Genomic DNA, 20,000 nt, shown 5'->3' with positions numbered 1-20,000 from the left:
GAAGTTTCGCTTTCTTCCTCAGTCGCTCTGCCTTGGCGTCGCACTCATCAGCAGCGCGCTGCCACTGCTGAGCGTATGAGCGATGATGAGCCGGGACACAGGACCTCATAGGATGACCGAAGAGGACTTGTGCTGGTGATCGCCCTTCCGCCCTCGGAGTGTTGCGCAGTTCCAGCAACCCGCGAGCGAACGCATCCTCGTCCAGGTGTCCCTGCTGTGTGGTCGTGAGGATCAGCTTCTTCACGGACTTGACCGCTGCCTCGGCGTGACCATTGGAGCGTGGATAATGAGGTGAAGATACACGATGCTCCACCCCCCATCGAGCCAGGAAGCGCCGTACCGATGAAGAAGTGAACTGCGGTCCACCGTCAGTCCTCAGGAGAACAGGCACGCCCGTGTCGGCGAACACACCCCGAAGGACACGAACGAGCTGATCAGCCGATGCTGGACGTGAGCATGCAGACACGTGAGGCCACCCAGACAAGCGATCTACATACACGAGGTATGTACGGCCTGCTGCGTGGAAGTAGTCTGCAGAAACTGACTCAAACACCCTGCTGGGTGTGTCCGTGTCCTGCCAGAGAGGTTCGTTGGCTTGGCTTGGTAGGAGTGGACGGCATAGTGAGCATCCAGAAACGACGTTCTCAACGTCTCTGTCCATACCAGGCCAGTACACCGTTTGTCGGGCCCGTCGCTTGGTGCGCTCCATCCCCTGATGACTGTCATGGAGTCGCTCTAGTGTTTCTCGGCGGAGGCTGTGAGGAATAAGAAGCCTCGGCCCGTAAACCACCAGGTCGTCGTCTACGGCCAGCAGACTGCGCACCGGCCAGTACGTACGCAAGCGGTGATCGAGGTCGTGGCAATGATCAGGGAAGCCCTCGATGATGACGTTCTTGAGCAAGCAGTACTCCCCGTCTCTTGCTGCTGCGGCACGTACCATTTCCACAGTCTGATCCTGGAGTGGTGCTAAGCGGACGCCGTCCTCATTGGTGGCAGATAACGCTGAGATGACCGCTGAGTGGAGAGGGTCGAGGTCACCAGAAGTAGCAGCATCCTCTTCCTCCACTGGGTCCTGTACTGGAGCACGTGAGAGGGCGTCGGGCACACAGTGTGTCGATCCCTTTTGCCAGCTTGCTGTGAAAGAATACTGAGCAAGCTTCTCCCTCATGCGCTGCAGCCGCAGGTTCTCTATTTCTCCCAACAACTTGCTATTGAGGAGAGGTATCAGCGGGCGGTGGTCGAGCACTAGATCGAAGTGAGGGAGTCCTTTCAGGTAGGTGCCACATTTCCTGACTGCCCAGACGATTGCAGCCATTTCCAACTCTATTACTGCATAGCGGCTCTCTGTGTCTGTAACAAATCTTGACCCGCATTGCACCATCTTCCACTGGTCACTGTGCTTCTGCAGGAGAACGAATCCAAATCCGTGCATCCTTGAGGCGTCAGTCTGTAGCATCGTTGGTAATGATGGGTCGAAGTATGCCAAGACAGGTGGGCTGACGAGACACTGTTTCACCTTCTCAAACGCCTCTTCATGGTTAGGAGACCAGCACCAACTGTTCTTCGGGCGTAAGAGATCTCTGAGGGGTTGTGCAGCTGCAGCCACAGCAGGAGAAAAGCTTCCAAGCTGGTTTGTAAGACCCATGAATGATCGTAAGTCGGTGATGTGCTGTGGTCGTGGGAAGTCAGAGATTGCCTTAACTTTCTTTGAGTCTGTCGTGTAGCCTTGTCCAGAAACAGAGTAACCACAGTAATCTACCACTCTTTCCGCGAATGTAAACTTCTGTGGGTTGAGAGTGATGCCGTGCTGGTCACACCGCCGCACAATCTGAATGACATGGGCTAAGTGCGCACTGTAGGTGGAGTCATAGGCCAGGATGTCGTCCACGATCTTGATGGTGTTAGGTATGTCGCCGAGAGCTTGGTCTCCTCGACGGTTATACTCGTCTCCAGACGAGACGAGACCCATAACCGCTCGCCGAAACTTGTACCGACCCCAAGGTGTTATGAAGCAGGTTAAATCCTGGTCTTCTTCTCTAATGGGGACTTGAAAATACCCCATCTTGGCATCAAGAGTGGTGAACCAAACTGCTCCGGTCCCGATCGAGGCGATGGCGTCATGAGGTGAGCGCACTGGATACACGGGCCTCTTCACGTAACGGTTGAGTCGTGTCAGGTCAACACACAGCCTTACACCAGATGTCTTTTTTGGGACAGGCACGATGGGGTGGCACCATGCCGTAGGGTAGTCCACACTCTCGATGATTCCCTTGTTAAGCAGCTCTTCCAACTGGCTCTTAATTTCTTCACGCCAATTGTAAGGGATTGTACGAGATGCTGTTACGGCGAAGGGTCGAGCGTCGTCTGTCAACTCGATGGCCATGGATCCACCAGCCATTGCACGTAAACCTTCCTTTGCTTCGAAGACGCTGGGAAAGGCCTTGATCACAGCAGCAGCGTGCCCCGCACGCTGCTGTGGCGTTGGGTCGTAGGAATGAGGCCAGCTGATCACTTCTGTGGGCGTAGATAGAGGTGGCTGCGAGGCGGTCGGGTACTTGATGGAGCTGTTGCCGGTGTGCTGTTCTTCCCTGCGTAGCGGTCGGATTTGAGCCGGAAAATCTTCGGGGAGGATTCCGAGAGCGATGGAATCGTACCAGCTAAGCAGCGCCCCCTTCACCTCCTTCACCACGCTCACAACAGTCTCAGCTTCCCTGTCGCCCAGTTGCAAGTGCGACGAGAAAGTTCCTACACAGGTGAGGGGGTGATTACCGGCAGCATAAAGTCCATCACCATCAGCGGGCGCCAAGCTGGAGGGCGGGATTCCAAGGAGTGTTGCCGTGTCGAGGCCAATAACGGTCGTTTCGGCCCCAGAGTCAGGAGTCCACGTAATCTTGTCTCTTCCAGCGGGATGTGTGGCGGTAATGAGCACCTGGGGCGCAGGTCGTGCCGTCACCGTCTTTGTGTATACGCCTGATAAGAGCTGGTATACACTGGCACTGGCTCCCCGCCTCGGGCCTGCACCGCGATGAGGAGAGACAGTTGAGGAACTCCTCGAAGCTCCTCGTCGTTTCCTCACTGTCTGCTGACATACACTCGCAAAATGCCCTCTTTTCCCGCAGTTACGACACACTTTATCTATTGCCTGGCATCCCCTTTTGTCACTGCGACAATTTTTGCCACAACGATAACAGCCCGTGGGGCTTGAGCCCCCGAAACTGCCCTTCCTGTAGTTCGAGACAGCGTTCACACCATGGCTCGAAGAGTGAGAGCCGCCCCTTAGTACTGCACTACACTGGTTAGCGCTCTCTGATGCTCTGCAAATATCTATGGCGTTTTCAAGGGTGAGTTTCTTGTTTTCCAGCATGCGTTTCAGAGCCACTTCGTCTCGTGTCCCAACGACAATTCTGTCACGCAGCTGATGGTTTATGCACTGGTCGCAAAAGTCACAGAAATTGGCGATTTCCTTAACAGCACATAAAAAGTCGTCAAAACCTTCTTGCGTTTCTTGCACGCGGGAGTAGAAGTCTCTTCTATCCATGATGATGTTGCGCTGGCTTCGCAGGTACTCACACATTGCATCGAGGATGGTTCTTAACTCCGCGTCTCTCGGTAAGCTTATCCCGTAGCGAAGTGTACGGGTCCACTCGTCGTCTAGGACAGCAGCGAGTGCCGCCCTCTGCTCAGCCAGGGAGAGACAGTCTATCCTGGCGAGGGTTACGTATCCTTCAAACTTATGGCGCCACGTGTCGAACTCACGTAAAGATGCTGACGCCGTTAAGTGAGGAATGATGGTGGCGGACGTCGGGAACCTCGCGCCCTGGGTAGACGTGCTGCGGGCTGTGGTTTCGCCTTCATTGCTCGCCGTGGTGCGACTGGGAGCTTGTGTCCCCACTCTCTCCAGCAGCTGGGTTAAACGCTCCTCGCGAGCCTGACTCTGCTCCGACTGTCGCGCTAGCAGAGCCTGACTCTGCTCCGACTGTCGCGCTAGCAGGGCAGCCAGCGCCTCCAACTGCTTCTCCATTCTGCGCCGTACCCACTGCAGCCTTGTCCGTATCCTACTCACTGCGCCATGTTCGACTCTTGACCAGCAGGGGCACAGGAAACGCAGGTAACAGTGCAGGTGTTTATTCACAGAAGGTGTGAACAGAAGGCTGGAGGTAGGTGATCTCCCGGCGCCAGGCCGCGCACTTCCACTTAACACTTATGACTGAAGCCTAGCTCGTTCACTCATACACGTATTCATGCCTCACACAAGTCTCGCTCATTCACTCGTTCACACAACTAGCTAACAACCACACAGTCTCTTCCCTTAGGACAAGCGGGAGGTGATACTTATTTCATTTTTTTTTTTTATTTCATTACCGTTCCCTCTCTCTCTCTCTCTCTCTCTCTCTCTCATATAACAGTGTATGTGGCTGAGTGTTATTCCACCCTCACTGAGACAAGTCCGGTGGGTCCTAATTATCATCATTACACGGGCCAAGGTATACAGAAGCGCCGGCCACTCTGCGGTCGCTAAAACTGGTTCCCGCAAAACGCCCTGGAAACATTCTCGCTAACCTGTAATTTATCTTGCTCAGTTGCATCGATAGGGCGAGGAAGCTGCGTCATAGATTTTCTTGCCTGATATCTCGAAGGGTCACTTGCCTTCCTCTCTTCTTCTCTTCCTCCTCGTTCTCGTTTTTTTTTTTTTACCCTCTCTTCCTCCTCGTCATTGTTCTCTTCCTCTTCGTTCTTGTTCTTTTCCCTCTTTTTTCTCATTTTCATCCTCTTTCTCCTTCTCTTCCACTTCGCCCTTGTTCTTTTCCCTCTTTTTCTCATTTTCCTCCTTCTCTTCCTTCTTGCCCTCGTTCTCTTTCCTCTTTTCCTCATTTTCATCCTCTTTCTCCTTCTCTTCCTCCCTGTCCTCGTTCTCTTCTTCCTCCTCCTCCTCCTCCTCCTCCTCCTCCTCCTCCTCCTCGTTCTTTTCCTCCTCCTGTTCCACCTCGTCTTCTTTCTCTCAATCGTTCTCCTCCTCCTCCTCGTCTTCCTCCTTTTCTTCCTCGTTCTCTTCCTTCTCTTTCTCTTCGTCCTCCTCCTCCTCTTCTTCCTTGTCTTTCTCCTCCTCGTTTTCTTCCTCCTCGTCCTCCCCCGCGTTTATATTACAATACGATAATTGTGAGTATTTATGTGTCAATATCTATTTGTTCCTGCATTGTGTGTGTGTGTGTGTGTGTGTGTGTGTGTGTGTGTGTGTGTGTGTGTGTGTGTGTGTGTGTGTGTTTATTATTTAGTAAAAATATAACATTATTGTTTTATTATTTATCTTCATTTTTGTTAGTTTTACTTTTATTTGTTTTATTTGTTTGAGCTATTATTTTTTTTATTTATTGATTTATTAATTTTATTTCATTATCATCATTTATTTATTTATTTATTTTTATTTATCATTATTATTATTATTATTATTATTATTATTATTATTATTATTATTATTATTATTATTATTTATTTATCTATTTTTGTATGTGTAAGTGTATAAGCTATCTATCTTTCATTCTTTCTCATTTTCTGTGTCTCCCTTCACTGTCGGCGATGGTCGCAGCTTGCAAGCACCTCGCACTGATCGCCTTGAGCCCTGAGAGTGGCTGGCCTTATGCAGTACCGAGGCTGGGCGCTACACCTTGATGGCAGCGCCCGTTAGCTTGGCCTCCGTCCATTTGTATAATGTTAAGGATTTCATTGTTCACTGCATCGCCTTTCACTCTCCCGTCACGTGAGGATAGAGGCTGGGCATTACAGTCCGTTTCATCAAGGGAACTGCACGCATCTATAGTTGAGTTAAAAACGTCGATACGCTATCGTCTTAAGCTCGCCACTCCGTCATTTTCTATCGTCATGAGCTAAACAGTTTAGGCGTGTCAGGAGAGACGAGTATGTTGGGAGGAGAATGCCGGGGATGGATTTACGTGGCAGGAGGAGAAGATATGAGAGGAGTTTGTTGGAATGAGGATGCTGGGGGAATGCATTTACGTGGCAGGAGAAAGAGAAGATGTGAGAGGAGTTTGTTGGGATGAGGATGTTGGGGGATGCATTTACGTGGCAGGGGAAAGAGAAGACCTGAGAGGAGGCTTATGTAAACATGCAGTGAAAGACGCGCTTGTGATGGTGTGGCTCAGGAAGGCGCAGAAGACCGAGTGCCTTGGAGAAGGTTGATTTTCTGTGGCGACACAAAGGAGCCATATACCTATACAATACTTTGGTACTTACAGCATTTTGTCATATTCCATAATTACCAGAAGAGGTGCAGTGCTTGTAATGGTGTCCGTGTGTGTGTGAAGAGGGAAGTTTAGAGGCACTTTTCAACTTTTAGATAATCCTTTTCTGACTACACTCTTTATGAACTGGTACCTTTAGTGGGCCTCTTCCTTATGCTCTCTTGTTGCGTTATGCCAGGGCTACTCTTACGTAAATAAAAAGGTGAGGGAAGACGTAAGAACGTAAGAAAACAAGGGAAGCTGCAAGAAGCCATTAAACAAACACGTGGCACTCCCTGTAAGACAATATCTATCCCTCTTGCTACTCCTTTACCTACCCTTCTGTTACTCCTTTACCTGTCCTTCCTGCTGCTCCTGTAACAAAACACCAGTGATAAGCAACGTAGAAGTCCTTTCAGCCCTCTCATCAAGGCAGAGTAAGGAATATGCAAGACTTGGAACTCAATTTTCAACCTTCTCTGTCTGGCATAAGTGTTAGTATCAGCCAGGAAGGGAATGTGTTGGGTGATCCACGTTTTGCTGTTCCTCGTTAGGTTTCCATTACGTATCTGGTGTCATTAAGTGCTTCCTGTGAGTGTGGACTTATGATGTTGGTGGTGAGGTGGGGAAGGGAGAAGGGGAAAATGTGCGTGTTTTGTGTTTCCTTTGTGTTGCTTTCTTTTGCTTTGTTTTATTTTCATGTTATTTATTTATTTATTTATTTGTTTATTTATTTTTTTGGATTCCTCATCTCATTATGGAAGTTGAGTCACGTCAGACCATTCACACACCAATAAAAATAAATCGTTATATCAGTTTTACTTTCTTTTCTTTCTCTAATTTGTGGGCAAAACGTTTTATTTTTTTGTCACTCTTTTTCTCTCTTTCTCGTTAACTGATAATTGCAGGTTGTCTATTTGTACAAGAGAGAGAGAGAGAGAGAGAGAGAGAGAGAGAGAGAGAGAGAGAGAGAGAGAGAGAGAGACGCAGAAATGTCAGTAAATTGATGATGAATGGATAAAGGAATGCAAAGAGAAAATGAATAATGAGAGAAGATAAATTTTACCTTAACACTTTCCTCCTCCTCCTCCTCCTCCTTTTCCTCTCCGTCATCATTTTTCGTCTTTTTTTTTTTTTTTCCTTCTTATTCTTCCTCTTCTTTGACTTCGGTGTCAGGAGTAGTTCAGGAGATGATTTAGTGAATAAGAAACGGCTGCTTATCCTGATGCATGGGGTGGCCGCTGCCGGTGATGAATGGTGAGAGAGAGAGAGAGAGAGAGAGAGAGAGAGAGAGAGAGAGAGAGAGAGAGAGAGAGAGAGAGAGAGAGAGAGAGAGAGAGAGAGAGAGAGAACGATACTGTCATTCTGCGTTACCGTCAGTGGGGCATCCAGTGTGCATCCCTGGCTGTGTGGTGCCCTCAGTGTTCTCCTTAGTCACCCCCCGTGGCACCCGTCCCAGGTGAGGGTGTCGCGGGGCAGTGTGTTCCTGTAGGACCGCCGCGCCCCCTGCACAGTCCGGCAGGAGGGAGGCTGGTGGGTGAGGCAGCGGCGTACAGCTGTGCGCACGTTCCTTATCATTTCGTTATTCGAAGAGGATGATTGTTGTGAAATCAGGAATTTAATTTATCTTAATGAAGTGTAAACAGACGGTGGCGTCACGCCGCGAGGGAAAGGATGGCGGGGCGGGGCTAGGCTGGCCCCGCCCCGCCCTGACACCATTGGTCGCCTGGCGGTGGCGGGGGAGGAACCTTTCCGCAGCCACGTGTTTTGAGGTGCACCATGGTGGAGGGGGGTTGGGGGGTAGCTGCAGGGTGCTGGCTTAGGGCAGGTCATCTCACACCCTGACCACTGATGACCTTCACACAGTGCCAATACAGTCGCACAGAGCAGTGTCGCCACAGTGCCCCTGCAACATAGTGTTGTCTTGGCGTGCAGCGTACAGCCTCCCGCTGGCGTGAGTAGCGTGGCGTCCGTAGGCGGGAGTGTTTTCAACCAATCACAGCGGGCACGTAGTGGGCCTCTGCGCGGCGCGGCGGTGTTGGGCGGACGCCTGGGGACACGCGGCCCGCCTTCCTCCGCCCTGATGCGTTATGGGGACGCGGTATTGCACACACTGCGGGCCTGGCGTGTCCTTTTTGCCCGCATGATGGGCGGCGCCGCGGGCGGAGTGGGGGGTGCCTGGCGCCAGCACCGCCCCGGGGTTCCCAGCAGCAGTGAGTCAGTGGGTCACGGTCTCACCAGTCCCGCCGTGCAGGCCGCCGCCGTCCCACGTGCCTCAGCCGCCCTCGCCGCCCAGTGCCTCGCCTCGCGGCCTCCATGCCAAGTGCCTTCCATAAGCAACTTAGTCTGTGCCTTCCTCGCTCGTGCCTTGCCGCCTTGCTCTCCCTGCCTCCCTGCCTGCCTGCTCGCCTTGCCCCGCCACAGCGCCCCGAGGCACCGCGGATCATTCACCGTGCTCGTGGGGCCACAGCCAGTGACAGCCCAAGGTGACCACTCTGCCCCGCGTCTTCCCTAGTGGCAGAGCGTGGCCACCACCACCACCACCACGACCCAAGAGGAGGAGCGCGGCGCCCTCGGCGACTGGCGGGAGCGGCGTGCCCTCCGCCACACGGCGCCCATGACCGCCATGTCCCGCTCCTTCCTGGTGGACTCCCTCATTTCCCCGCAGACACCGGACACCAACAGGAGGGGACCTCGCGCCTACAGCCCGCCCACCAGCACGCCCATGCCGCCCCTGCTGCCCCTCCACCAGCCGTGTCCACCAGGAAAGCATGGCGACGTACTCTCCCTGTACTCGTGCCGCGCCTGCGTGCCCATCCCCCCGGCCCTGAAGCAAGCCATGGCGCCCTCCCTCTCCTCCTCCTTCACGCCGTCCTTCGCCTCCAGCCTCGCCCACACCTCCGTCAGCCTCCCCCAGGCCCCGGTGCTGCGCCCTGTCCCCGTGTCCCTGCCCATGCCGCCCATCTACTCGCCACTGTACGCTCCCGTCACGCCCGCACGACCGCATCTCGCCGCCACGCCACCCACTCTCCAGGAGAAGAAGTCGCCCAGTCAAGGTGAGTCTCGGTTCCTCAGATGTGCTTCCCCCTCACCTGGATTGTAATTTGCTTTTTCCCTCCAGCTAAACACCTGTGGAAAAACTTTAAGACACACACACACACACACACACACACAGGTTTACCCACCATTGCCTCAAGCCACTCATTGAAAAACTAGTTCATTTCATACCATTATTAACAAACTAGCTAAATAAACGTATTGAGGTAGTTTTTTTTCTGATTTCATTGTTTCATCCTCTTCCTTTCTTTGTTATTATTTCCCTATCACGTGGTCTGTCTTTCTTTTCTCTTTTTTATTGTATTATTTTCCACACTCCTTTTCGCAGTATTTTTTTTTCTGTCATTCTTCAAAGTTCCAAGCTTCATCTTATTTCCTCTTCGTTTTCTTTCTCTTCTCCCAAAACTCCCCATGTAATTTCCCCCCCCTCTCATGTTTTGTCCGAGGGTTGCATTATTTTACACGTTCAAAACTTAACTCCTTTTTTATTTCTGTCTCTCTCCTTATCAGGTCATTCCTCATCTCTTGTAATCGGCTCTTTCCTTTTTCTTTCTTCCTCATGCATAAATACGTCTTTACTTATTTTTGTCACATAAATCGTTACTTTTTTTCTCTATTTCTATTTTCTTATTTTCATTACTTATTTTTCTTTTTTGTTTCATTTCGTTTTTTTCCTTTTCTCCTCATTTTTTCTTGTTTTCTTCTTATTCTTTTCCGTTTTTTTTCTTATTCCTCTTGTTGTTGTTGTTGCTGTTGCTGTTGCTGTTGTTGCTGTTGTTGTTGTTCTCCTCCTCTTCCTCCTCCTCAACCATCCGTTAGTGCCGCGGGTCTTAACAGTGCATGGATGTGTACGCCTCGAGAAACTCCAAGCATAACCCAGCACTGTCCTTCAAGCGGTGGTCTGTCTCGCCGTAAGTCAGAGCATGGAAGAGGAAGCTGATGAGTGGCAGGGTCTGGAACGAGTCAGTCCCCCTCTAGGCTTGCCAGGATGCGGGTCTGATTGAGTTGGTCCGCCCTGGGTATGAAAGTAAGGGCATGTACTTAGCTCTGTCTTGTTTACTTGTCTGGATGGATGGATGGGTGGGTGTTGTGCTGTCTGTTTGTTTGTTGGTTTGTGTGTTTGCTTTCTCCTCTCCTCCCCCAGTCACACCTATTACAAACAACACCAAAAAACCAACAAATTTTTCCTCCCTTCATTCTCTCGGCTTGAATTTTGGCCAAGTATTGCTGTTCATGAAGCCTCGAGGTACCAACACAACACCTTCTCCTTCTGCTCCCCCTCAGGCCTTTACCTCTCACCCCTTGCGTCCTAACACTGACTGAGCTGAAGTGTTTTCCATCTCCAGCACTCTCTTCCTCTTCCCTCCCTCCCGCCACGCCCGTCTCGCCTTCCCGTCAGCATTTGAACGCCGCTGGGTGAGCTCTTGTTGAGGAAACGAGGGGATTATTTTTCTGTCTATTCATTGTGGTTATATCGTTGAGAGGGAGTGGTGGTTGTGGGTGTGGGTGGTGATAGTTGTTGATTTGTGAGTGATTTGTGGACTTGAGGTGTATGTGGGCGTATTGTGACTTGTATTCAATTTCAGGTTTGTTTGTTCGTTGTATTTGTCTTATTCTCTGTTGTTCCGTTTCTCTCTTTCTCTCTCTCTCTCTCTCTCTCTCTCTCTCTCTCTCTCTCTCTCTCTCTCTCTCTCTCTCTCTCTCTCTCTCTCTCTCTCTCTCTCTCTTCATTATCCATCATTGTCTTCCTATTTTATCTTAGTTCTCCCTTTCGTCCTCTTTCCCCGTTTCGTGTTCGTTTTCCACCTTTTTTTTTTTTTCTCTCTCTCTCCCTTTCTTTTCCTCTTCTTTCTTTACTACTTATCTTCACTCCTACCTCATTCTCTAGTATTGCTGTTCATTTCCGCCTCATTCTCTACCATGTCTCTCCTAATTTCTCTCTCATTCTTCACTACTCATTCTCACATTCTCATTTCAATCTCTTTCCTTCTTCCTCCTGCTCTCCCTTTATTTACCCTCCCCCCTTTCCCCATTTTCCACCTCATTCTCCACCATTTGGCTTTTATATTCCCAATTAAGTTCGCTACTCATTCTCATTCAGTTTCCACTATTCATCCTTTCTCCACTTCCTCCTGCTTTACCTTTATTCCCCCCCCCCTCCACCTCCCTGTTTCCACCTCTTTCTCCACCATCTCGCTTTCACATTCCCAGTCTCCCCATCTCTTCACGTGGATGCCAACAACACTGCGCACTTTTCTCTACTCTTCTGTTCATCCTCTACGCTTCATTCCTTCCCAACCAACACACATCAATAATTCTGTAGGTTTTCGTTAGTGTTTTTTTTTTCTCTTTTCCATTCTAAAAACTAATACCAGAATCGTAAAGAAAAAAAAAAGCTTGAAAATCCCCAATAACAAAACGGTTTCATTTCTTCTGTGTTTAGAATTTTCGCCTCAACTTGAAGTCTTCTGGTTTGTTAAGGACCTGTCAGTTGTCATGTTAGATAAGGTGGCCTTTGTGTGGGGGAGGTTTTGTAGTTGGTAAATTCTTCATGATTGGTCAAGATACGTAACACTGGATTAGGTTAGGTATAAGTTAGATAAGATTAGGTCAAAGTTAAGTAGAAAAGTTGCGGTAGGTCAAGTTAGCGTAAATTTCCTTCCCCCACGCATTTCTTTAGTTATATAGCATTGCATTCGAACCAGTTAAACAAGATTACAGTAAGCTACATATGATAAAGTAAGAGGAACTTATCTTGGTTTAATCTTGACAGAAATGGAAATTTTCATGCACTGCTCTTGTAATTGACATCTGTGCAGTTAATGTATGCACGTAGTTTGTGGAATTTACATAGAAACCCTCACCTGAGTCCCACCCTACTCTACCTGCCTCCACTACCCCCCCCCCACTAGTGCACCACCGCCACCCATCCAACACCAGCCTCTACCCCTCCACCACCCAGCTCCTTCGCCACTACCTCCCCCACCATCCTGCACCCCACCAGCCACTCTGTCCACCACCGCACCGTAGAGAGGCTAAACACACTTACGATAAATCACGTAATAACTATAATGGCCGCCATAATGACCTCCTCCTCCTCCTCCTCCTCCTCCTCCTCCTCCTCCTCCTCCTCCTCTTCCTCCTCCTCCTTGTCCCTTCCTTTTTCCTCACGTCACCAAGGTTATTATCTCTTTATGTCATCCTTCACACACACACACACACACACACACACACACACGCACACACACACACACTGTACGTTTCCAGTGTGGAGAAGTAAAGAGAATATGAAAATTCGTGTCATGTAGTGATTTTTTATATTCATTGAACGTCATTTCCCGGTTCCAGCTGTGTGTGTGTGTGTGTGTGTGTGTGTGTGTGTGTGTGTGTGTGTGTGTGTTACAGTTTAGTTACAGCCTTTTCATTACAAACCTTGCTGTATTTAGTTAAGGAATTTATGGGGAGAAGAGCACAATATTTTATCAGTGATTTGTTTTTTGTTGTTGTTGTTGTTGTTGTTGTTGTTGTTGTTGTTGTTGTTGTTGTTGTTGTATGCTTTGCGATATAGTAAGGTTGTAACGCTGAATGTGCAAAAGTAGTCACACACACACACACACACACACACACACACACACACACACACACACACACACACACACACACACACACACATAAAGAGGGCTCCTAGGATATGCAAATTACCATCAAGAAGAAAAAAAAGAAAAAATAAAGAAGCAGCCAATGTCTCAAGTGAAAAAGACAGATCGAGCAGGGAAAGAGAGACATAACGAAAGATTATACAGTCAGATAGGATAGACAGATAGCCAGACAGACAGGCGGGCAGTTAGCAGAGACGGATCACACCGGAAGCACTGATGAAAAACCTCACTCGGGAAGCAAATAAAAAAATAACAAAGAACAAACAAAGGCAAGGGAGGGATTGAAAACAAGGTGAAAATCTATACTAATAACTCTCTCTCTCTCTCTCTCTCTCTCTCTCTCTCTCTCTCTCTCTCTCTCTCTCTCTCTCTCTCTCTCTCTCTCTCTCTCTCTCTCTCTCTCAGGTGTGTTAATGAAGCTTTCTCACCTGTCCTGCTCCGCCCCTCAGCCAAACCTGTTCCTCCTCCTCCTCCTCCTCCTCCTCCTCCTCCTCCTCCTCTTCCTCCTCCTCCTCCTCCTCCTCTTCCTCCTCCTCCTCCTCCTGCCCTTTATCTATCTCAGTTATTACTCGTTACTTCATCAGTGATTAGTTTTTATGTTCACCTGAGCTCCTCTACCTGCCGCCTGCCTGTCTGTCAAACGAATCGTGAAGTAGATTACAGAAAACGGGAAAATGTACTGGAGTGATGCGCGGTGAGGTAGAAAAATATGACAAAAAAAAAATATAGAAAAAGTAGTTATGGAGAGTTGAGAGAGAGTGTTGGTTGAGATACGTAATAAATAGGGGAAAATATGATATAAATATAGAAAAAAAAAAGAAGTACGGAAGTGGAGAAGTACAGAGGAAAACACTTTATTGATACGTTATGGAGGGATAAGAGATATTGTTGGGATAAAATGTTAATAATATTGACTGATTGTTAAGCTGTGCCTAATTTAATGAGGGAGATTCTCGGTTTGTTAATAAATGGTAATATGTTATTCAGTTCCTCATGATAATAACGACTTTTCCTTTGAGATTTAGGACAGAAAGGAAAAACTTCATTTGAAAGTCCAGATAATAACGGTGATGAAAATGATAATAATAATAATAATAATAATAATAATAATAATAATAATAATAATAATAATAATAATAATACACCGACTTTTCATTTAAGGTGTAGGATAGAAAGAAAGAACTTCACTTGATGATCCAGTGTTAGCAGTAATGATAACAGTAACAACAACAACAACAACAACAACAAAAGAAAACAACCATCACTGTACGAGAAGAACCAGGCGTAGAAAACTAAAAACTATAATATAATCTAACCTAACCTGAACTATGACGGGGGAAATTACATATGTGTGGGCAAATTTTGTGGGTGAAATATTAAGGACAGAAAATAATTACAGCATACGGTACAGGTGACAGGTACAATGCAATGCTGGAAAGGTGCACATCATTTACTGCAACAAATCTGCTGACTGAGAGGTCCTGAAGCTGACAAACACCAATACTCTGTAATTTCCTCTTTTAACCGTTCAATTTAGACTTACCTTCGTAATTTATTCTTTAGTTTACGTTTTATTTCACTTTACGTTTTCTTTCCCCTTCACGTTTTCTTTCCCCTTCACGTTTTCTTTACCCTTCAATTCATTCCTCATTTAACCAGTGTACAATTTATTCTCCAATTTACTTTTGAATGTACTCTAGAAAACCTGTTTGTCCCTTTTAGCCTTCAATTAACTCTTTAACACGCTAACTCTTCTATAATTCACCCTTTAATCTAACCTTTAATTAACATCCCAGTTCACACGTCTTTATTTTTCGATTCACTGTTGGAAAGGAGGGAAGAGCAGGAAGGGTTGCGTGCCATCATGATTTGAAGATGAAGGACAGATGGAAGGACGAGTGAAATATATAGATCTACTCCTCAATTTACTGTAACTTCAGTTTACACACTATCTCTCCAATGACTCGCCCTTTTAATCTCCCTTTCAATTTACACTTCGGTGATTTACGCTTTAATTAAACTACCCTTCAATTTACGCTTCAGTTTACAATCTTGCTCTACAATTCATTCTTTAATCTACACTTCATTTCACACACTAACTTTTCAGTAACTCACTCTTCAACCAACCTCTCAATTATACACCTCAACCTAATCTTCCTCCCCCAGCAGGAGTGACGCGGCCCCGCTCGCCCTCCCCCAGCGAAGACGTGCCCTCATGCAAGCGAATCCGCACGGCCTTCACTTCCACGCAGTTGCTGGAGTTGGAGCGAGAGTTCTCCTCCAACATGTACCTGAGCAGACTGCGCAGGATAGAGATCGCCACCTACCTGAACCTGTCCGAGAAGCAGGTGTGTGTGTGTGTGTGTGTGTGTGTGTGTGTGTGTGTATTCCCTGTTGTTATGTTTCTGATTTTCGTTTCCTTTTTTTCCATTAAGTAGAATAGTATGATTTTCTTTTTTTCTCTTTTTTTCATGAAAGAATAACCAGTACGTACATAGAAATTAATTATTATTCAACAAGTGGACTGAATATTTGCCAGATAAGAAAATACACAGTAAACAAAGAGATTAACAGGCTATTAACATGTAACAAAATTAAGGAAAATGAGTAATACATATGTGCGTTAATATAAGAATAGATATCAGCATTTTCGAAAACACCTGCCTGTTGCGTGATGCCTGTTCCACGTCCCAGTGTCGCCTGTGGTTAAGAGTAATAGACCCGCAGCTGGGAGGTCACATGGCGCCGTCCTTGGTAAAGAGATAGGGACCCTCTCTGATCTGTCGTCTGTCCATCCCTCCCTCCCTTCAGCCTAAGAAAGCGTAACAAAGCGAAACAGGTCACAAGATAAAGAGGTCAAAATATAGTTCCAGAAAAGAGCTAGGTACCCTCTCTGCTCCGCCGCCTGTCCCTCATCCCTCTCCCTCTCTCTCTTCCCCAGGTCAAAATTTGGTTCCAGAACAGACGCGTCAAGTACAAGAAGGAGGAGGGCGGCCAGACGCGGGACAAGTGCTCGTGCCTCAGAACCTGCACGTCGTCGCGGCCGCGGGAGAAGGACCAGGCGGCGCTGCAGGGTTGTGACAGCCAGAGCCCCGATCAGCACGCCGAGGAGGCCTCCCAGCGGCCCTGCCATGACGCCGACCCCGGGAACGACCACATCAAAGCTGACGGCGCCACGTGCGAGAAGAGCGAGGACCACCACCACCACCACCACCATCACCACCTGCACCACCACCACCACCCGGGCCACACTGTGCTGCACGAGGACCTGCGTCGGCGAGAGGACGCGAACTCGCACAACGCCGTCACCAGCACGGAGGGACATCCGCCTGCGGGACGCCAGTACGCCTCAGACGCGGAGTCCGACTGTGACCGAGACAGCAACGAGAACATAGACGTGGTGTGAGCAACCCGCCCCCACCAATCCCCTACCGTCCCCCCCCTCGCCTTGGTGTTCATGCGGGGAGTGATGAATATGTCTGAGCGCCCCACGGAATCTCCCAGCGCCTGTTGAGGAAAGGCAGCGCTTCTGTCGGTTGTGTAAAGAGTGATGCAAGTATTTATTTACCGTGTAGTAAAGGTGGCGACGAGTCACAACCCTCAGTGTGTCACCGGTGGCTGCAAAGAAGAGAGAGAGAGAGAGAGAGAGAGAGAGAGAGAGAGAGAGAGAGAGAGAGAGAGAGAGAGAGAGAGAGAGAGAGAACCACCTCCTGTCCCTTATTGAAGCTCATGATCCAAACACACGACATTTAGAAGAGGGGAGCGAAACACACCACACAGGAGACCGTAATTGAGTACCTGCCTCGCGCACCACCATGCCTCCACCAGCACCTCCACCACACCTCATCCACCACCCCGCCCTCCTCCGTGACTCAAGTGCCTGATGAGCTGCCTTCCTGTCGCCTTATAGCAAAGATACCTATTCACGAGGAGTGGTTCCCGGCGGAGTCTTTGGTATGTCCGCGATGAGTGACTGTGGATGTGTGGATGTGGAATTTCGGTTCCTTTGTTCTGGTAACGAGGATGTGGTGGATGTGGTGGATGTGGTGGATGTGGTTGTATTTATTCCCGGTTTATGGTGGATTGTACAGTATGTGGAAATTGCGCAGCCTTATTTGGGGCTAGTTTTGTGTTGTGAGTCAGAGAGAGAGAGAGAGAGAGAGAGAGAGAGAGAGAGAGAGAGAGAGAGAGAGACTTGTATTCATAAAAGGCTTTGCTCTCTCACCATGACTATTTTCAGAGGCCACAGAGATGGTTAGTTGTGTTTTAAAGAGGGTTTCTCCAGTTGATAATGCGGAAATCTTGTCAATATGTCACTAGAACCGTAAAACACCCTCAAAAAACCGTGTAATTTTATCTACGTAGAGCCTTTTGAAAATAGTAGAAGTACGGAGCAGAAATGTTTCAGAATACGAGCCGGAGAGAGAGAGAGAGAGAGAGAGAGAGAGAGAGAGAGAGAGAGAGAGAGAGAGAGGCTGACTGACTACTATACAACAAGAGAGGTGCGGGCGCCGTGTTATGACTCCACCAGGAGGATAATCACTCGCCCGGCTGCCGCTAGAGGGCTCTGATCCGCGGGCCGCCTCGCCTAATCCCTCACACATTGATTGAATCCCCTTTAGCGCGGCTCGCCCCTTTATTCCCTCCCTTTTTTTGTGCTCGCGTGTGTGTGTGTGATACGGAGATATTTTTCTGCGAATATTTTGCAGGCACATTGTGCTCTAGTCACACAGTTGTTTACAATTGTCACGTAAAGTACCGTAAATTAGGATTACTTATGACCCTTGCCTCTCCTTCCCCTGCCTCCCCCTCAGGACGCGCCGGGGAGGGCAGGGGGAGGGGGGAAAGGTTATGACTTGCTGCTGATAATAAAAAGAAAGTTGACCAGTGATTTGTTGTTTGTGATGCCCGGTGAAGGAGCGAGACCAACGGAGGGAGGGAGGGAGGTAAGGAAGGGCGCAGAGGAGGAGGAATGGATGAAGGGAAGCAGGGAAAGAAGGAGTACTCGTAGATGTGCTGCTGCTGCTGCTGCTGCTGCTGCTCTCTTCATTTCTTCCATCCTTCTTCCGTCTCCGTGTTCCTCTTCACGCCGTGTTGTTCCATGGCTGCGTGTAGTACAAATCAGCATAAAAGTTTGTCCGATTTGTTTTATGAGTAGTTCTTTCCAGCATGTTTATTTGTCTGTCTGTCTGTCTCTGTACATCAGTCTTTAAATCTACAATCACTGATATGTTTCCGTCTCTGATTTTGTTTCATTCTACATTGTATGCTGCATCACAACGAAGTGACTTCTTTCAGTGTGTGTGTGTGTGTGTGTGTGTGTGTGTGTGATGTGTGATATGGAATATATATAAATGCTTGTCTTTATATAAGCTATACAAAAACTTGCTCATCAATATGGTATGTACTCTTAAATAATTCTTAAATACGCCTTCATACATTATAATAATAATAATAATAATAATAATAATAATAATAATAATATTATTATTATTATTATTATTATTATTATTATTATTATTATTATTATTATTATTATTATTATTATTATTATTATTATTATTATTATTATTATTATTATTATTATTATTTCCATACTTTCTATAGTCAGATCCTTACCCGCCCCGCCTCCCCGCGGTACCTTCACCCGGACCTGTTTTCAAAGGCCATTTTAATTAGACAGGTTATCAATGGGTGTTCCTTTTTTTTCGACTAATGATGAGAAAACTTTATTAAACTGTCAAAAGAATCGTGAATCTACCCTTGAGAGCCCTAGCTAGTAACTTGCAGTAGAGCCTGTTGAAAGTAAACTGTCACTAGGAGCATAAAACCACTCTTGAAAACAGCAATGTGTACAATAGAGTATATTACACGCAATCAGGAGGAGAACCTTGTTGAACAGTCACTACAATCATGGAACTACACTTGATACCACAAATGACGTACACTAAAGGCTAGTGAAAGTAAACTGTCACAAGAGCCATGAAACCATCCTTGAAAAAAAAAGTATAGAACAACTTACAAGTATAGCGTAGTAATGGAAACGAGACACTGCAAGGTTTCAAAATACTGACTAAGGTTTCGCTTCTCGCCGCCGGTGAACCCTAACTTGTTCTCGGACAGGTGGCCTCGAACCGTTGCTTGGGATCTTGTTTGTTGGGGTGAAGAGGTGAACCGATGATGATGATGAGGAGGAGGAGGAGGAGAAGGAGGAGGTGTACTAATATCTTTGGCAATACAGGATTCTTACAAATAGACACATTTTATTAGAAAAAAAAAAAAAAAAAACACTGGACAATAACACTGATGGTGGTGATAGGAAGGGAATATTTTGATGTTAATCCAGTGATATATAACCGAGAGATTAGTGGACGTACATTTTCCTTTACAATTCGACGCATCGCTTCCGGAGAGAGAGTGAAAAACAAAGCGGGGCAGCTGAGTGGGGAGTGGAGACTGACGTGTGTCCCGTTTTCTCTGCGTATTGGAGGTGATATTGCGGTGAAGAGTTCCTCAGATGTTGGTTGATAAGCAGCACCTCCTTCCCGTCCAGTCTCCTCCCGGTCCATTGCTCTCTCGCCACTTCCTCCTCTTGTACAATTCAATTAATCTCACTCGTCTTTTCTTCATATTGTCTTGTATCAGTTTCTCTCTCTCTTATTTCCTCTTCTCATCTGATTTCCTCTCCGTTGCCTTTGCCATATTTACGGGTCCCCCCTTCGTGTTGACCATTCTCCGTTTTCTTTTCACGGTGTCATTGTGGCGCCTCAAATCAATACATCATTTAATCGGTAGTCCTGCTTTTTTTTTTTTTTTAAATAGTTTTTCCTTTGTTACTTGTTTGTTTTTTTTGTTTATCCTCTCTGTTTTCCTATTTCTAATTCAGTTCCTTACCTCGTTCCCTAATTTAAACCTCTCTATTCAATCAATCAATCAATCAATCACCGTTTTCGAATACCGTTTTCTTTTCTAACTTTTTTTTTTTTCCCCTCTGTTTTCTTTCGTAGTTCCGTAGTTCTTTAATTTCAGTTTCTCTTACCATCCTCCT

At 47.5% G+C, this 20,000-nt stretch overlaps 1 protein-coding gene across 5 annotated transcripts in view; it reads left to right on the top strand.

The window, feature by feature from the left end:
• The window catches only part of LOC135103834 (GS homeobox 1-like), a 133,660-nt gene that overhangs the window by 38,577 nt on the left and 75,083 nt on the right, over positions 1–20,000 (top strand). For 2 of the 5 annotated variants that reach the window (XM_064010650.1, XM_064010651.1), the window contains 3 exons: positions 8,905–9,292; positions 15,119–15,300; positions 15,894–16,533. The exons of 1 other annotated variant lie outside the window; for it this stretch is intronic. In XM_064010650.1, coding sequence (XP_063866720.1) covers positions 8,962–9,292; positions 15,119–15,300; positions 15,894–16,358 — 978 coding nt within the window. In that variant the 5' untranslated portion in view covers positions 8,905–8,961 and the 3' untranslated portion in view covers positions 16,359–16,533. Of the gene's footprint in view, positions 1–7,608; positions 9,293–15,118; positions 15,301–15,893; positions 16,534–20,000 lie in introns of those variants that run through there. 2 more of the 5 variants (XM_064010649.1, XM_064010648.1) reach the window with 2 other exon arrangements.

This window comes from Scylla paramamosain, chromosome 9 (genome assembly GCF_035594125.1).
Source record: "Scylla paramamosain isolate STU-SP2022 chromosome 9, ASM3559412v1, whole genome shotgun sequence".
Taxonomy (NCBI): Eukaryota; Metazoa; Arthropoda; class Malacostraca; order Decapoda; family Portunidae; genus Scylla; species Scylla paramamosain.
The sequence above is the reverse complement of the archived record's forward strand: the minus strand, read 5'-3'. Positions and strand labels throughout refer to the sequence as shown.